General features: G+C 47.5%; 1 protein-coding gene across 1 annotated transcript in view; it reads right to left on the bottom strand.

Annotated features, from left to right (window-relative positions):
* The window catches only part of RHOA (ras homolog family member A), a 200,809-nt gene that overhangs the window by 48,888 nt on the left and 132,868 nt on the right, over positions 1–19,053 (bottom strand). The window contains exon 4 of the mRNA XM_085625053.1: positions 17,116–17,246. Within this exon, the coding sequence (XP_085481179.1) occupies positions 17,116–17,246 (131 nt within the window). The remainder of the gene's footprint in view (positions 1–17,115; positions 17,247–19,053) is intronic.

The following is a 19,053-nucleotide window of genomic DNA, read 5'->3' as shown; positions in this document are numbered from 1 at the left end:
CCTCGAGGGTGGCGGAGAGTGTCTCGACGTCGACGGAAGCCTCGACGTCGACGGAGACAGTTCAGATGTCACCAGACTAGCAGCCTTCGAGCCCGAAGGGCCGCCTCTCGACGCCGACTTACTTTTGCGCGGCGGAGACTCTTGATGGTGGGATGAATCCCTTGACGCCGAAGTTCTCTGCCTCTTCGCCGGCATCCTCGACGTCGACGGCGAACCTCTTGGACTCCTGGTCTTCTTGGAGCCCGGGGAGCTGGTATGTCGCCGTTTCTTTACTTGCGTAGCTGAAGAAGGTGGTCTTGATGAGGAATGCTCGCCTTCACGACGGCTTCGTTCCTTCTCCAGTCTTGCATGCAGTTTAATGCGCTCTCTGTCCCTCAGAGTGCGCTTTGAGAACTTCTGGCAGTGGGGACACTGGTCAGGATCGTGTTTTGATGGTAGACACACAATACACACCGATTGTGGATCCACCAGTGCCATTTTATTACCACAAGAAGGGCATTTCCTAAATAAAGGAGACATTCTGACTGGAAAAAAATTGGAAAATTCACTGGAACCAGCAGAATTAGCCCTTATAAGCCAGAAAACGTCGAAAAAAGCTAGAAAAAGCTGTAATTCAAAATTTCAGTCAAAAAACTGAAGAGCTCAAGCTCCAGGATCCTCACAGAAGGAGCCGGAAAAAAGAACTGGCCCAACTGTCACCTGTAGTGCATCATGGGAGCAGGGGGTCACGGGCAGGCCTTAAAGGCACGGTCCCCCTACTCTAATGCCTTAAAGGCAAGGTGTCAGTTTTTCTTGGATTCTTGATACTCTACTGCAGCCTACTGGCGAATGCCTACAATTACATGTTGCTTTATGGCAATAAAGCAGTGCTGTGTTATAATTTGCCTGATGCTTCCTTTTTTCCTTACGGGTTACGGGGGCACTACTATGCAAAAATATGTAATTTACAGCATTGCCATGTTTTGAACATTATTAGGCTGCATTTATATGTTTTCACATATGTATATATATATATATATTTATATATATGTATTTTCTATATGCTCCGGGATCCCGCACATGGGCGGGGATTATTCATAGATTATGACTTTGATGAGTATCCCCTGGATGAGAAAGACGGATTCTCTCCCTCTCCTTGATGGTTCTTTTAGATAACTTCCTGCAGTGTTGACAGGAGGCAGGAGAGTGAGACAGAGAATGCACACAACCTGTGTGTCTGACTTGGCCTTTTTGCCACAGGCAGGGCAAGGATCGAACAAAGAAGGCATTTTTGACAGAAAAGATGTTTGTCACAAAAAGAATGGTTTAACCCTCACTATTATCAAAAGACGTCTAGTGAAGTCAAGAAAACCACAAAAAATTAAGGAGTTTTTGACAGAAAAGTCAAAAAAGTAGAGCGCTGTGAATCCAGGGTCCTGACAGAAGGAGCCGGAAAGAACAACTGACCTAACTGTCACCCCTGAGGCATGATGGAAAGCTAGGGGTCATGGCTGCCTTAAAGGCACGGTGCCAGTTTTTATGGAAGACTGCTTTTATTTTCTATGTTAGTTTACAATGCAGCCTGTAGGCTAACAATGCCTGCTTTTCTTTTGCAGTTTACTCATGAGATTTACTCATTAAAAACAGAGTTCAAGTGCTTCTTGCCCTCATGTGTTTTTATACATATATTATGTATATTTGCAAAAGCAGTTTGTGTTTTATTACATTGGTTAGCCTCCTATATGAGAGCTGCATTGGTATTAGAAAAAATGATACGAATATATATAATATATATATATATATATATATATATATATATATATATATATATATATATATATTCACTGAAAACCAATGAAATTCCCCCGTTATAGTTAGTGCAGGCAACTATAACTCACGCGACCGCAATCCTCTGCTGATGCCAATACTGTATTTAGACACTTATTTTCCCATGTCTTCTTCCATACATTTTTAGCTATACATATATTACAAATATTTTTTTTTCATAAAGACACATGTCATCAGCAGAAGATTGCGGTCGCGTGAGTTATAGTTGCCTGCACTAACTATAACGGGGGAATTTCATTGGTTTATCAGTAAAATTTCCGCTAACTATAACGTGTGTGAAACCTATGGTTTTTTCAGTGAATTTGTACGGTTTTTTAAATGCTAAGTTACTTTACGCCATTCGTGGCGTGCGCGCCCACATTACGCAGTTAGTGCCGTGCACGCACGGTGGGCACGCGGTGCGCTACGCGCACCGCGTGCCCACGTTACGCTAGATGGGCCATGTACGCACGATGCGCTTCGCGCACCGTGCGCACATGGAGGACATATGATGCACTTCGTTTTGAAAGGTAATATTTTAATTTTTCGTATATGTTATAAGCCATGCACAAATGGTGCCCTTCGGGCACCATTTGCACACGGGGTGGAGAGAGTGTGGATAATTTTTTTTTTTATTATTATTTTTTTTAAAATTTTAGTATCTCATCTCGAATAAACCATGCACAATTGGTGCCCTTCGGGCACCAATTGCACACGGGGTGGGGAGAATGTGGATAATTTTTTTTTTTTAATAATTTTTTACCGTACGCGTACGGTAAGCGTAATCGGCGAAATTTCCGAAAAAATAAAAATTCCGTTTTTGGCCTTGGGGGATCTTTGGGGACTCCCTCAACATGGCTATGTGTGTGGGAGCTGTCTAAACAGCCCCTTTACATGTTTTTGTGCTTTATATTTTAAACATCACTCTCAGTGCGAGAGAGAAAATGGCGGCCGCCGCTTCCTGGTTTCGGCCGATTCGAATGTTTACTACGATCTAAGAGCCAATCAGAATCGCGCTCGCCACCGTACGCGTACGGTAAGCGTACCGTAAGCGCACCGTAAGCTGGCTCAGATATATATATTGATTTAAAGGCTATTTTCTCAGAATCTACTGAACAGATTTACACCAAACCTACAAAAGGCACTTCCTTGACCTGAGGACTACCTCTCTGCCAAATTTCTAGTAATTCTGTTCAGCCGTTCGGGCTGTAGCCCTGTCTAAAGGTCCTATGGAAAAATGCATGGGAAAAACGCGTTTTGGGACCCCCCTTTTATCTCAGCCCCCGCTTGACGAATCCCCCCCGAGACTTTCAGGGTAGGAGCGTAGCGCCCCACCTATTTTGAAAAATTCGCGAGGATTCGTCGACCGGCGCCAAAGTTATTCAAAATAGAATGTTGCGGATTTCCTATGGAAACGTGGTCCTAACTATAACTACCTACTGGCGACTATATATATATATATGTTTTTCATATATAATTTGTATTATTTCCGGGGTCCCCACACATGGGCGGGAACATTCAGTGCTTATGACTTGATGAGGATCCCCTGGAAGAGAACATCTGCCTCGGACAGGAACCAAAGGGGTTAAACCCTTTTTTTTTTTTAAATAGGGCACATCCTTATTTACACACCAGGAGCAAGAGCTCAAATAAGGTAGACAAACATTAAAAAAAAAATCGTCCAAAAACTGAACTGAGGTAGCCATCTCTGTATCAGTGCGGAAAGAAAATAACTGATGTCAGCGCACTGGGGTTTCACTTATATAGGCACCGTACACGTGACATCCAGCACTGACACTGAGCCAATCGAAGCCACATACCGACACTCGGTGGTACTGCTTGAAGATTTCCAGTCTGAGGCCTAGAGAATATTTTAAGGAAGGATTCTACAGTTAGAAGTCACTATCAGATAATTTAGTCCTATAATATAAAGCAGGTTATGGCAAAAAAAAAAATCATATCCTTTGCTTCTATGAAGACACTACCAGTTGCTTCTCTGAGTCCACACTAGCCTGCTCTAGAAATACAAATATTTGCTTGCCTCTACATTGCTTTAGTAGAGGAAATCTCATGAACCAGCCAATAAGCCTCAAAGGTTTTGCAGGAATAAAGGAAAAAGCAGCAGGGAAGGCCATGGATACAGCCCAGGTTTAGCTTTTTTCTTTTTTTTAGATCTTCCCTATAGACAGTGGGCTCAGTGCTGGCCCATTTCTTACCAATTGTTTTGTCACTCTTGATGCTTTCCTTTGAACAGCTGCTTTCCCTTCCTTTCAAATGGATGACTTGTTTACTGTGTACAACCCAGCCTCCTCTCCTATTACTCATTGAATTTGCTGGTCTTTGACCATGTACAGCAATCCAATTCTTTTTGGCTAGGTTTGCGCAAGGGAAATATTATATACATTCAAACGTATACATACATGTATCCTACCACTGCTCGCATTTAGGGAAGATGAACCTTTACGTCCTGACCCTGTACCCCTGACGTGGTAATAGGAATTGTATTACTCCCACTTGTTAGGACTTCTGCTAGGGTGGAGATGTCAGAGGTTACCACGCTAAGCCTTTACCTGGAATCTGGAAAATTACTGGTGTCTCAGGGCCACAGTACAGTTGCACTCCGAATTGGATAGCCAAAAGACTCCCTTTAGACACTTTAAACTTTCAAGGTAGTGAGGGTGCACAGACAACGCTTACAACAGGAGGAAGAGGGCTTATAGAGAGCCCGAATCAGCATGACACAATTGGATAAAACGTAAGTTTCCAGTCAGTTTCAAATTTTATAAACATGAAAAGTAGTTCAATAACTGGTATATACACTTACAAATATGATATACAAGAAGCCTATATCGTTTTAGCATCTCTTGGGCCAAATATCCAGCCCCAAACATTTCTACAGATCTCTTGTGCATGGCATTTGAATTCTGCTTAACATGGAGTCTTATGGCCAATGTTAACCTGTGGGGTATTCTTCACGTCAGGTCAGGGATGTTCCAGTGCACAAAGGTCTTTCATACAAAAAAGTTACAAGCAAGAATTCTGGTACTCCGGTTTTACTTGGATGCACCAAGAATACTCTAGAATAAAATTAGGCACTCCTAAAAATAAACAAAACGCATATATGTAAAACAAATATCGGTCCTAAAAATCCACTATCCAAACAGGATTCCCACCCTCAGGCAACTTCCAGCAACACCCAGATGATGACAACCTATGGGTAGGACTTTACATTACAGGAGTCCAGTGACCACTTAAGAGCCCAACTGGTCTCAAAGGTGTGGAGAGACAGAATAACGAAGTCCCAAAAGTTCAGGTGCATCCATCTTTGTTTTCACTATTTGCCCTAGACAGTTTCCAGTGGCAGACCAAGGTGTCACTGGTCAAAAAAGGGTTTCAGGAGACTCCTCCTTTAACGGACAATAAACCCCAACAGAGCAAGAGCAAGAATAGTTATAATGGTTTTGGAAACTATTTCTCTTCATCTGCGGATTCAGATTCCTCACCGTTGTGTCAAATAATCTTGCTCCCAACACCTACGAACAGAGGGGCGGGTTAGGAAGTGGCAGGATCACAGCTCTAGACTTCAGGTGGCTCAAAGTTGCTCTATCACCATCAGAAAATACTTCTCAGGTAAGCAGGACTGTGGTGACCTTGTAGCTTTGGGGCAGACTAGATTTGTTGAGAGTTCTAACATGCATTTACAATGCAATGGTCTCGGCATTGTCAAAGTTAGAGCTATTGGTATTGCTCATGACATTGCTTTTGTTTTTGCCTTAAAAAGATTGAAAGAAACAGCATTGTTATTCGCAATGTTAGTAGCTTAATCTGTCTGAAATGTGAGACCTATTGCATTTGTACACACACACACACAGAGGCAAACATACAAAGCCACTCATACAGAGCCACCTACACAGAGCTATTTGCATAGAGCAACCCACACAAATAGAGCCACCCATACTGAGCCACCTACACATACACAGATTTACCCACACAGAGTCAGAGGCACTCGTGCATAGAGGCACCTACAAAAAAAGTCACCCACATAGAGGCACATACAGCCACACACACATACACAGAGACTCCTGCAGACACACAGACACCCACATTCACAGAGCCATACACACAAGGCCACACTCACAAAGACACACATACACAGAGCCACATACACATACAGCCACACACAGAGAGCTACACAGATATACAGAGGGCTGCCTCTGAACACGACATCTCTCACACACACACACCAGCCTAGCACACTGTCCCAGAATGTTATCACGGCTACGTTCATTGCCCAAGTCATTCTCATATGGTACAGATCTTCAGTGCACATAACTACATCATGGCTGCACAACTTCTCTCCATTTTGTGGAAGTTTCCTTCTGTTTCACAACTGCTAGCCCAAACATTTCTCCATGTGCTCACTAATAAAAATACAAATCGCCCACTATTCTTGGTCAATGGCAGATCGTAACCCCCCCAGGTTCCCTTTCATCTCCCCTGTGGGAGCGGTCAGGGTTAGGCCAGCATGCACAGTGCATTCCGGGTGGAGGAGGGCTGATAATATGGAAAATGTGCACTTGTAGCAGAACCCTTTGCGTGGACTTGAGAGGTGCGAGTCCCCTGCTCTGGGGAGGGGAAATACGCGACACTGAGAAAGGGGGACAGTGTACCTCGACATTTGGAAGCACTGGATATATATATCCTAAACCAGATTTTTGAAAGGATAGGATAAACAGTATGCTGCAACTGGACCCAGAAAAGGTTACATACTTCGAACATAAGGGTGCCCCTGAACGGTTGCATTTCTATAGCGCTTCATACATTTTCTAGCGCTTCTTGATGAGGTGCCAAAGGCTCACAGGAGGTCCAGTAAGGGGGCTATTCTGTTTGTTGTCTATGGGTAATAAAGTATATAGATGTAAGACTGGTCTATGCGGTAACTGCATTCTTACTTCCCTGGGGCAGGGGCGACACCTGATTGTGTGTTGGGTTGGGGGTGACCACAGGCTATCAGTCTAGATAATTCAATCCCCAGGCTACTGCCCTCGCACACGGAAGCACATCTTACACAAATGAAAAGACAGGCAACTAAACATGCAAAAAGAGCCATGTTCCAGAAGGAACAAAAACAACGTGTCGATAATTGGATTTGTGCGCAAGAGGGCAAAAAACACCTCAAAGCGCTATACTGAAATACCAATAGTTGGAAGCGCTACACAAATCACTACATAAAGTGCTTGGCTCCACGCGAATATCTAATAGCGTTATACGACTGCCAATAATATATAAGCTGTTATACACAAAAACATAGTGGGTGCTTGACTAGTAACTCGTGCTATGCACTGATCGCTGCTACGAACGATGCGTTTCCAAAAATTACCCACACACTCCCCATGCAGGTGAGTTGAAAACGTATGGGCTTGTAAAGAGACCCAAATAATCAAACCAAACATTTCACATTAAAACAAACTCCTACATTTTGTAAAGCTGTGTGTGAACAAAAGGGGTCTGTCCCGTGCCTCCCACGGCTCAGATATGAAAATGCACACAAGGAAAGATCGTTACGGCATGCAAATGAGCTCCGAGGGAGAGGCCGCGGCACCAATGTGTAACGCGCTCATATGACAGCCAGGGAACCAAAAGAAAACAAGCGCAGCTTTCGCAGCCGAGACCTAAAAATGACTTGGGTACAAAGCTGTTGTAAAGCATTACAATAGAGTTATCACAATACCTGCTGCGAGAACCAGGAGCTAAGGTGAAAGGCGGCACCACAAAACAGAATCATAACAGCTGTTTCATGAAAACCAGAACTAGATCTCCTGCTCTTACGAACTGTTCTGCATTTAACTCGGACGGCTTGCCTGAATCTCATTCAATGACATGTCTGCTCTCAGGCAGCGCGTGCTCATGAATCTCACACCCTCACATGACGTTGACACACGAATACCGTGCATTGTGTAGTGAGACACTCAGGACTCACGCGGGTGAACTTCAACCGGATATGTACAGCGCGCATGCTCTGGCCAGGTGAGACAGAGGCTATAAAATAAAGGGGCGTGCATAGCACGTGGTCTTACTGTCCACACAGTGAGCGTGAGCTCTATGGACTTGGGAATTACGGGTTTTGCACAGCCAGGCCCTCAAAACACCATAACTGGCCCCCCACATTGGAGACGAGGGTGGCTGTCCCTCTCATGCTTCGAGGCTCCGACCGCTTGCCGGCCTCCCCTAACTGTACCAACACTGCCGAGCCCTGTGACTGGCCTCTCCTCTGCCTGCCCGCTGCCACCATATGCTCCGGGGACAGCCCTGGTGCTAATCTCCCTGAAGCCGCATACGCCCTGTTGCTGATCTGCACCGATCTCACCGGACAGCGGCCCACAAATCTGCAGTCCCGGGCGCCTCCGCTCCTGGCCTGACACAGCCGGCCGGCTGCAGGGTGACTTCCTAGAGCCCCGTAAGATGCACAGTGAGTCCCACACCGCTTCTCCAGCCGCTCACGCTCCTGCCGTTGCTGTTTATTTCCACGGCCCCCAGAACACTGTTCCCGCCGTCACTCCGAAGCGGCCCTAGCAGTGCGCCTTTCTCCGAGGCAGAGCAAAAATGCCTCGGAGAAAGGCAGCGTCGTTTTCGGATTTGGGGGCGTGTTTTGCTGTTGTCTCCTCCCTGAGACTTCTCGCAAAAAACACGCCCCCCGATCCGAAAAGGACGGGGCCTAATGGGAGTGACTGACCTCTTCTCCAGTGGCTGGCCAGCATTTACGAGGCCAGCCAATGGAGAACAGGGGAGAAGAGGGGCGGGTTCAAGCCCCTCTTCTCCAAGTCATTAAATCTCGGAGCGAGACTGCGCAAGCGCAGCCTTCGCAGCAGAGACCTAAAAAGGGTCCATCCTGTCAACTATACCTTGTTTGGTCTCATAGGATAGGGTGGGGGGTGGGGGTGAGGGAGGTCAAGACGCTAGATAGTCTGTCTCGTGTCAGCAACCAAAGGGCTGCGTGTTAAAATGATGAATCAGATCTGTATATACTCGTAGTAGCTCCCCCCCCCCCCCCCCCGAGGCTTACCTGCTTTTCTGTTTCACTCTATCAATGCACTTACTTAGCTGTGTATGCGGCGTGGCTCTAGGGCGCAGCAGGCGTGGCCCCTCAAAGAGCTCTTTACTATCTATAAAGCGAAATGTGCTCTGTGGCACAATATGGGTCTGGTGTATGGGGCTAAGTTAACTCTGAGAAGCAACAACTTGCAGAACATGCTTGCATAAGGAAGTATATTGCAGTCCCGAATAGTGTTTCTATCTATGTGTGCCATAAAGAGCTGGGACTCCCATTTCTAGAAGACCGCAACAGATTTTTCCCCATATTATTGTGGCATAGGATTTGGTCACAGCCTGAAGCACTATTAAATAGGCTGATAAGGAGTAGTTTCTTTTCTGTAACTCCAGTTCTGTAGTAGGGGTATCTCTGTTATAGTCATAATCTAGTGAATAGTCCCGCCAATGTGCGTGGACCCCGGAGCAATAAAAAATAATCTCTAAAAGGTGACAAATCATGCAGACCTGCATACACCTTTAAGAGAGAATTTAATTTAAAGACAGATTATGCAGCCTATACCCACAGGCTACACTGTCCAGTACTTCAACTAGAATTCCACCAACATCCACAAACAGCACTGCCTGTCTAGTTTTTCTCCACATAGGAAAAAACCCTGCCTCTACCAGCAAAAGCCTCTGGAATGATAGAGAGGAAGGAGTGGACAGACAAGCCCCATAGGCTGCCATTATGTGGCTTAGAACAGGATACTGTGCCTTTAAGAAAACTTTCCAGATTTCCAGAACTTTCCCCAGTATCCCAGAATGCCCAGCAGGTCCCATTTACTTTCAGTTCTTTTTGAAGGTGTAGCACGCCAGACCTGTAGCATTCTTCATATGAATAAATATCTCTCCACCGGGGAGGAGGGCGGGCGCTTATGACTATAACAGAGATACCCCTACTACAGAACTGGAGTTACAGAAAAGAAACTACTCCTTCTGTAGTAGGGGATCTCTGTGTATAGTCATAATCTAGTGAATAGAATGGCAAGCCCATCCCCACAGAACAGCAGCGGTGGAGAACAAACAAGACAAACCCACTACTGTGCGAACAAATTTTGCAGCGAAGCCTGCCCAAACTGAGCATCTGCCCTGGCATCCGAGTCCAGACAGTAATGCGCAGCAAAGGTATGGACCGACTTCCAAGTGGCCACCTTGCAGATTTCCGCAATAGGAACATTACGCAGCAAAGCAGTCGTGGCAGCTTTGCCCCTGGTGGAATGAGCCTTAGGTTTACCCCCTAAGGTCTTATTAGCCTTTTGATAACACAATTGTATGCAGGACACAATCCACCTAGAAATGGACTGCTTAGAGGTCGCAAGACCAGTCCTGACTGATCCATAATTAACAAACAATTGGTCAGACCTACGAATATCCTTGGTCTTATCCAGATAAAATTTCAACACCCTCCGAACATCCAGGGAATGGAGAGACCTTTCCGCTGGCGAAGAGGGATTCTGAAAGAACGTAGGTAAAGTTATGGTCTGGTTGACATGAAAATCAGAGATAACCTTAGGAAGAAATTTAGGGTGAGTACGCATCACAACCTTAGCAGCATGAAATACAGTATAAGGTTCTTGACAACATAATGCCTGAAGTTCACTCACCCTGCGGGCCGATGTAATGGGCACTAGGAACGCCGCCTTCCAGGATAGGTGCTGCAATGAAGCCTTGTGAATGGGTTCAAAAGGCTCCTTCATCAGTCTGGACAGCACCACATTCAAGTCCCAGGAAGGCGAGGGAAGTCTGACGGGAGGAAACACTTTCTTCAAGCCTTCCAAAAAATCCTTGACCACAGGGATCTGAAAGAAGGAAGTCTGTGAAGGGCATTTCCTGTAAGCAGTCAAAGCAGCCAGATGAACCTTAATGGAATGGAAATTAAGGCCAGACTGCGCCAGATGTAAAAGGTATGGAAGGATGACATCTTCCTTACATGTTGTCGGATCAAAGTTCTTGGACTTACACCAGATACAGAACCTCTTCCACTTTTAAGCATAGGATGTCCTAGTGGAAGGCCGTTTAGACTCCTTCAGTATGTCCATACAATCGTCTGGTAGATTCAGATGGCCATATTGCACTATTTCAGGAGCCATGCCGCCAAACTCAAAGACGAGAGGTTGGGGTGCACCATCCGCCCCCCGAACTTCGTGAGAAGGTCCGGCCTGCACGGCAACCGCATGTGAGGAAGGAGAGACCGGTGAAGAAGGTCCGTGAACCACCACTGTCTGGGCCACTCCGGGGCGATCAGGATCATCCGCGCCCTGGACTGGGACAGCTTGATGAGCACCGCCGGAATCAGGGGAATGGGTGGAAAAGCGTACAGAAAGCTGTTCGACCAATCGATCCATAGCGCATTCCCCAGCGTCCCCCGCTGGTAGTACCTGGATGCGAAGTCTCGGCATTTGCTGTTTTCGGCGGTGGCGAACAGATCTACGTCTGGAGTCCCCCACCTTGAGAAGACTTCTCCTAGTACTTCGTCGTTTATGACCCATTCGTGGTTTTCCTGCATCAGCCTGCTCAAGGCGTCCGCCTGAGCATTCTGCACCCCTGGCAGATGCGTGGCCGTAATCGTCAGTCCTCGGGCCAGCAGCCAGCGCCAGATCGCCTGTGCCTCCTGCGACAGAGTGCGCGATCTCGACCCCCCCTGCTTGTTGAGGTAATACATCGTGGTTGTATTGTCCGTCTGTATCAGCAGCGAGTTGGTCTGGAAGGACGTAAGGAAGGCCTTCAGTGCCAGGAAGACAGATCTGAGTTCCAGGAAATTGATGTGGTACGTCGATTCCAAAGGAGACCACTTTCCTTGAATCTGCAAGTCCCCGGAATGCGCTCCCCAGCCCTGGAGAGAAGCATCCGTCACTACACTCGTCGTGGGAATGTCCTTGTGGAAGGGAACCCCCTTGAGGAGGTTTTCCGCCGAACACCACCACTTCAGAGACTGAAGAGCATGCAGCGACAGTCGTATCCTGTCGTCCCAAGAGCCTGTCCTCTGATCCCTCTGATCCTCCAAGCACTCCTGTAGTGGTCTCATGTGTAGCCGTGTGTGAGGAAGATACAGGAGGCCATCGATCCCAGTAGAGAAGACACCTTCCTCACGGTCGTCGATGGAGCAGTCATGAGGTCCTGAGCCTTCCGAAGGAGTGATAACCGTCTCTCCTCCGAAGGAGACACGCTTGCTGACCGCGTATCGATGGAGGCCCCCAGGTACTGTATGCACTGGACCGGAGTCGTGACCGATTTGGACATGTTGACGTGTAACCCCAGCTTTTGCAAGAGAGCGCACGTCCATCGGAAGTGATCATGCGCTTCCGAGAAGGATGAAGCCTTGATCAGCCAATCGTCCAGATACGGGTAGACAAACACCTTGTTCCTCCGCAGGTGTGCCGCCACCACCGCCATGCACTTCGAGAAGGTCCTGGGCGCAGACTTTAGCCCGAATGGCAGTACTGTGTATTGATAGTGATTGGCGCCGACTTGGAATCGCAGGAACTTCCTGTGCTTCCGTGCTATGGGCACATGGAAGTACACATCCTGTAGATCTATGGCACAGAGCCAGTCTCCCCGTTGCAGCTGAGGGTAAATCTGGTGCAACGATAGCATGCAAAACTTCTCTCTGCGAATCCATTTGTTTGCCTGTCGCAAATCTAGAATGGGCCTGAACTCGTTCTTGTCCTTCTTGCGAACGAGGAAGAACCGAGAGTACAGACCTCTTCCCCTTTGAGACAGAGGTACCTCTTCTACCGCCTTTTTTCTCAACAAGATGTCTGCCTCCGCCTGGAGCTCTCTCAGCTGGAATCGAGAGCTGACCGGCGGAATCGCTGGAGGCGGGGTGATAAACCGAAGAATGTATCCATTGCAAACAATATTCAGCACCCACTTGTCCTGAGTAATTTTTCTCCACTCTGCCGGAAAAAATTGAATGCTTCCCCCCACTGGAGTGGGTAACGGTTGAGGGGGAAGTAACCGCTCAGGGCCGAGACCCGGCCGGGCCCTTGGTAGTGGTGGTAGCCTGCTGGCCTCCTCTACCCCTCTGGCGCTTCTGGAAGGGCTTGCGGAACTGCTGCTGTTGTTGCTGCTGCTGTCCCGAACCCTGCCCACGCCCTCTGCCCGAAGACCCGAACCGCCTTTGGAACGGGCGCTTCTTCTTCTCCGCCTTCTAGGACCCGACGGCCGTCAGGGTTTCCGCCTTCATGCGGGCCATCTCATCATCCGCATGTTTCCCGAACAGGGTTTCCCCCGAGAAGGGCAGGTTGGCCACTCTTTGCTGCGCCTCTGGCTTGAGGGACGTCAGTCGCAGCCACGAATGCCGCCTCTGGTGGATGCCATGACAGTATGCGTGGGCGGCCAGCAAGGATACATCCGCCGCTGCGCCGATCACCTGATTAGAAACCAGCATGCCTTCGCGCACTGTCTCCAAGAAGTCCTCCTTGTCCCGGGGCAGCAGGTCCGCATACTGCTGCAGGGACTCCCACAGGGCCCGGTCGTAACGGCCCAACAAAGCCCCTGCACTCGCCGACTTCATGTTGGTGGCGGCGGTCCCACACACCTTCCTGCCCGCAGAGTCCAGCCAGCGGCTTTCCTTGTCCGGCGGGACCGTCGACGAAGGGGCGGTCGCATGTTGCTTCCTCGCCGCCGTCACGATGACCGAATCCGGCTTCGGGTCCACTCAAAAAGGTAGGGTCCGACTCCGGGGCCCTATACTTTTTCATGAGCCTGGAGGGGGCGGCCTTCGTCGTTGCGGGAGTGAGGAACAGCTCCAACGCGGGTTCCACCAGTCCTGGTACAAGAGGCAGTAGAGGGCGAGACAGATGTTTCTTATGAAGCGTCTTGAATATCACGGACGTCGTGGGTGTTGGAACCGTCACCGTGATACCCAACTTTGCTGCCCCTCTCAACAGCACCTCCTGGAAAGAGACCAAATCGTCCACCGGAGACACCCTAGTCCCCGGTGAGTCAGACAGCGTCGGGGAAAAGTCTCTGGTCGAGTAGCGCGTGTGCGACCTGGACCTGTGCCTCCTACGGCGTCGTCCTGAGTCCGACGATGACCGTCCACGGCTCCGTGACCTTCTCCTCCTGTGAGAGCGGGAGCGCGACCTCTTCGGCTTCGGCCTGTCCGCCGGTCTAGCCGGTCCCGGCGACCGCGGGCGTCGTGGCTTCGGGGTTCCCTGCGGCGGAGTCGGGTACCTCGGAAGGGAAACCGACCACGGGGGAACCGGCGGCGGTCCCACTGGAGTGCGTGGCAGCGACCGAGGTGGGGGCGGCGGAGGCAGTGTCCACGGCTGTGGAGGCGGTGGTGGTGGAGGTGGCGGCGTTGGTGGTGGTGGTGGTGGAGGAGTCGGAGGCGGTGGGAGGGGAGGAGGTGACGGAGGCATCCGAGGAGGCGTATACACCACAGAGTACACCGAGTCCGGTGACTCTCTCTTCCTCGACGGCGACCTGCGCCTCGACGGCGACCTTCGCCTCGACGGCGATCTCCTCGACCGTCTCGACGCCGATCTCCTCTTCGGCGGCGGCGTCGACCGTCTCCTCTTCATCGACGGCGAACGGCGATCTCCCCTCGACGGCGAGCGCCGACGCCGGGTCTGATCTCGACGCAGACTGCTGGACGGCGCCGAGGACGGCGTAGTCGCCGACGATGCCGATGTAGTCGACGGCGGCCTATTCAGGTCCCTCGACGCCGATCGTCGACGCCGCTTCTCCCCAGAGCCCTGGGGGGACGGCGAACAGACGGTGGTCATCCTCCTCGACGTCGCCGTCGACAGGGAGTGGGAGCGCTTACTGGTCTTCCTGCCCCTGGGGAGCCCCCCAGAGGCCTCAGTATGGGCCAAATCAGCCCCTCCAGACCCACCTGGTGCCTTCAGTCTTCTCTCCTCCAGAACTTGAAGCCTGATTTTCATTCTGTCCCTCAGGGTCCTGGCTGAGAACGAGTGGCAGATGGTACAGTCTTCAGGCACGTGGGACTGGGGAAGGCAACCTATACACACACCTCGTGTGGATCAGTTTAAGCCTTCTTTCTACCACATTCCGGGCACTTGTCAAACAAGCCAGGCATGTTGACAGTACCAGCTACTAAGCACTTGAAAAAGTGACAAAAATTGACAAAATCTCCAATAAACCCTTGAAAAAGGGAGAGCTCAATGCTCCAGGGTCCTGCTAGCAGGAGCCGGAAAAAAGAACTGAAAGTAAATGGGACCTGCTGGGCATTCTGGGATACTGGGGAAAGTTCTGGAAATCTGGAAAGTTTTCTTAAAGGCACAGTATCCTGTTCTAAGCCACATAATGGCAGCCTATGGGGCTTGTCTGTCCACTCCTTCCTCTCTATCATTCCAGAGGCTTTTGCTGGTAGAGGCAGGGTTTTTTCCTATGTGGAGAAAAACTAGACAGGCAGTGCTGTTTGTGGATGTTGGTGGAATTCTAGTTGAAGTACTGGACAGTGTAGCCTGTGGGTATAGGCAGCATTATCTGTCTTTAAATTAAATTCTCTCTTAAAGGTGTATGCAGGTCTGCATGATTTGTCACCTTTTAGAGATTATTTTTTATTGCTCCGGGGTCCACGCACATGGGCGGGACTATTCACTAGATTATGACTATACACAGAGATCCCCTACTACAGAATTGCTAGTTGCCTATCCCATGATTATGCCCTGAAAATACCATGGATCAAATATATAAAGAATTTCTGTTAGCGTAGGAAGACCATCCCTTTTTAATGACCCAGCCTCCCTGCATGATATTTCTGAGGCGGAGATTAAACAATTAGAGCTGAATAAGTTTGAGGATGATAAAGTAAAGTGTAAAGGTGAGTGAGATAAAACAATCTGTTGAACCCGATGGATGATATTTAACCTTATTTAGAACAAGTTTACAACCCTCAACACAGGTTTGTGCTGGCTCATTTTAGACTCCATATAATCCATCGTTTTATCTCTTTTCCTCATGTAAATGACTGGTCTGTCAAACTAACTGTCCCTGTGATGGGTCTTGCAACAATGTACTTTGCAGCTTACTCTGTTTTGTTAATGTTATGAAATAACACGTTTAACAAATTTTAAAGCCACTATTGCGGAAATTCAATTTTAAGCAGTGCAGACCAGCGTCACTTTTTCTGCAACAAATACATTCCTCTGAAGTCTGTTTTGCTGTATCCAAATTTTATGGAGGGCTATTTTAATATGCAAACAACGTGAGAATTTGGCACAGGAATGAAGTGTTTTAAAAAAAAATGTTATTTGACAGTTTAACTATATGGTTGCATATTTAGCATGTTTTAATGCAAACTTATTTATGTGAACTTTTATGGTTTTTAATTTGGAAAACAGTAAAGTATTTCTGAATCTGAACTGCAAATACTTGTGAAGGCAAAATTGTAACTGAGAGGGTAGTTGAGAGGTACCAACAGTGCTTTATTTTTTAAATAATAAGTGCCGTGCCCAAAGATGTCTCAGAATCACGCAGACGCCAAATATCAGGGTTGCTGAATACCAAGGAGGCATATACTTGAGTTCACCTCATGCCTCTTTCATTCACCGTCAGGTACTCTTTACCACTATCACACTCGTGCAGGTTTTTTTTCATCACTGCTTTCTCCCTTTGTCATTGTTTTTCCATCTTTCTCTTCCTCCTCCTTTCGCCTTTTTGTATTTTCTTCTTCCTTGCTCTGGATCAATCAGCTGAGGAAAAATAAATCCGGTCCCTAAAAATGAGTGCTGGTGGGTCCCACCTGCAAACACAGGCCCAAATTAAGCAGTGGGTACTGCATGACATCAGTATAGTTTTTTCTCTCGCTCTTCTTTCATTTGTGCAGGCTAAAGTGAAGCTCTAAAGAGTTAATGGTCCTGGCAGGGTCGCATACCAACACATGTACCAGTGTATGGTAGAACCTACCCTGCTATACAGTAAGTTATGCCTTATGGGAACCTGCATGGGATTTGTAGGAATTTTAAACTTGTGCTGCAGACACAAAATAGATGAGTGATCTTAGTGTAACCAGGACCATAGTGGGAGCTGGGCACAACCTTTGACTGAAAGTTCTGACTTACAGACCCTATTTGGGGTAACAACGTGAGAAGTCACTACTTCCTTGAAGCAGGTATGAATGCCCAGACCACCGACTGAAATCAAACCTACTGCCACCACTAAGGTTTTGACACAGCTTGTAAAGTCTCTGGACAGAATAAGGCACATAATGAAGTCCTGTCACCAAAGAGATACAATCCCATGGTTTACCTGTTTCATCTTTGCCAGCTCCCGACGTGTGTGTTCATCGTTCCTCAGATCTTTCTTGTTTCCTACTAGAATGATGGGTACGTTGGGGCAGAAGTGTTTCACCTCGGGGGTCCACTTTTCTGGGATGTTTTCTGTGGAAAACAAAAAAGTTAATTTAGCAATCATTTTCATGCCCATTCAATTTTCACTGGGATCACACTTATGATATCCTGCAGCCATTAGGTGAAAATTCAAGAAAACAGAATTAAATGCACAATTGCCAGTGAGCGCGAACCCATTAAACTTCAGGAATATAAAGCTCAGAGCAGATATGTTTAAATTGGTCTCACAAACCCACTAAAGAAAAGAACTCCTCAATAAGCAAGAAAAGAGCAAGGCATAAATGTGGCAACAGTTCTACGAGACCCATTGCTAACATTTTGAACAGGTCAGAGTGCATCAATCTGTACCCACTGAGCTACTTCAACACATCTGTCCTCTCTTCATATTGCTCTAAAGGGGTCGATGTTGCAGGGGCACGCTAGGGTGGCCCGACCTCTCTGCCATAGAAGTCTATAAAAGGAACTGCAAGGAGAAGGCCACATGAAGAAGAGCTTCAATATCTTTGTCATAAGAAAAGCCTCGACAGAAATCAAGGGTGTTGAATTTGTACAGACATATGGCAAAGCTATGTGGATTTCTGTCCTGTGCAAGAAGGAACAAGCACTGGCAAGGTCAATAGGTTTTCTCTTTTGGCTGCCAATCCAAACCTACTGGTTTGGCCGATGTTTCGGACGATACTGTTCAACGTCAGCAAAAAGATGCGCTTTTTGCTTTTCCAATGCTGTGTTGCATCACCAAATAAATAAAGTGCAATTACATGTATGCATAATCATGCAAGGGCATGTATGCATCATGGCATTACGGCGGCCTACGTGATGTGATCTACATTTGAGTATATATTCGAACACAACCTTTTGTATTTTTTTTTTCATTTAACATTCTAAGATATTGTAAGCCAATCTTACAGCACTGAATAATTTTTATTTTATTTTTTTTTTAAATCACAAATTAACGTTTTGTGATAGGAGTGAGCTGGCGGGACCTCCAAAATAATTTTTATAAATAATCAAAATCAAGCGTGGGAGAGCAACAAAGGAGATGATGGGGGAGAAGTCAAAGTCAGGGAAGTATGTAGCAAAAGGGAGTGGTGTGGGCCAGCGGAGCAAATAAATATAAAAAAAGCTGTGCAAGGAGGGGTGATCGAAGCAATGGAACATAGCTGGGGGAGTGGTGAGGAACGCGGATCTCACATGTATTTGAGGAGACAAGATTAACATAAGGTAGAGTAAGAAAACAAGCACGCCAGTGCAGGGTGGGTGGTGATATACAAGCCACCTAATCCAAAGGTTGGTAAAGATTCTATGCTCCAAGTGACAAACAAAAAGCAGGAAGGAAATACACTGAAGAAGCAAATAAAATAGTATGACAAGAAAACGAAATAATGGTAAAGTAATGCGCTGGCCACAGGCCCACTATAAGTAATGATATTGTCTACAATGGATCTCGAACAGTAGGCTAAAAAGCGGTCTGTAGGGGAGGCCTACCGATTACTTACTTCTTGTAACCTTGTTTCAGATGGATATTTCTACCTGCAGATTCCCCACCTGTAGAATAACCACAGGCATCGGACTGGTACGGGAAACTTCAAAGCACTCCTGTCACCAGTGAGAGGTGCTGGCTTCGGTACTGATGCCGGAAGTGGTGTCATGTGACATCAAGTCATACAGCGCCCATCCCAGCATAACAAGGACAGTTACCCTTTTTCTTGCACCTTTGACTCAGATCCAGAGCTCTCTCTCCTGAGTCACAAGTTTAACTCATACAAAATTTCAGTGTAGTGCCATGTCTTCCCCCTAATCACTTAATCTTCAATCCTTGCAGGGATTGTGAGGAACA

This window comes from Triturus cristatus, chromosome 9 (assembly GCF_964204655.1).
Source record: "Triturus cristatus chromosome 9, aTriCri1.1, whole genome shotgun sequence".
Classification (NCBI taxonomy): Eukaryota; Metazoa; Chordata; class Amphibia; order Caudata; family Salamandridae; genus Triturus; species Triturus cristatus.
The sequence above is the reverse complement of the archived record's forward strand: the minus strand, read 5'-3'. Positions and strand labels throughout refer to the sequence as shown.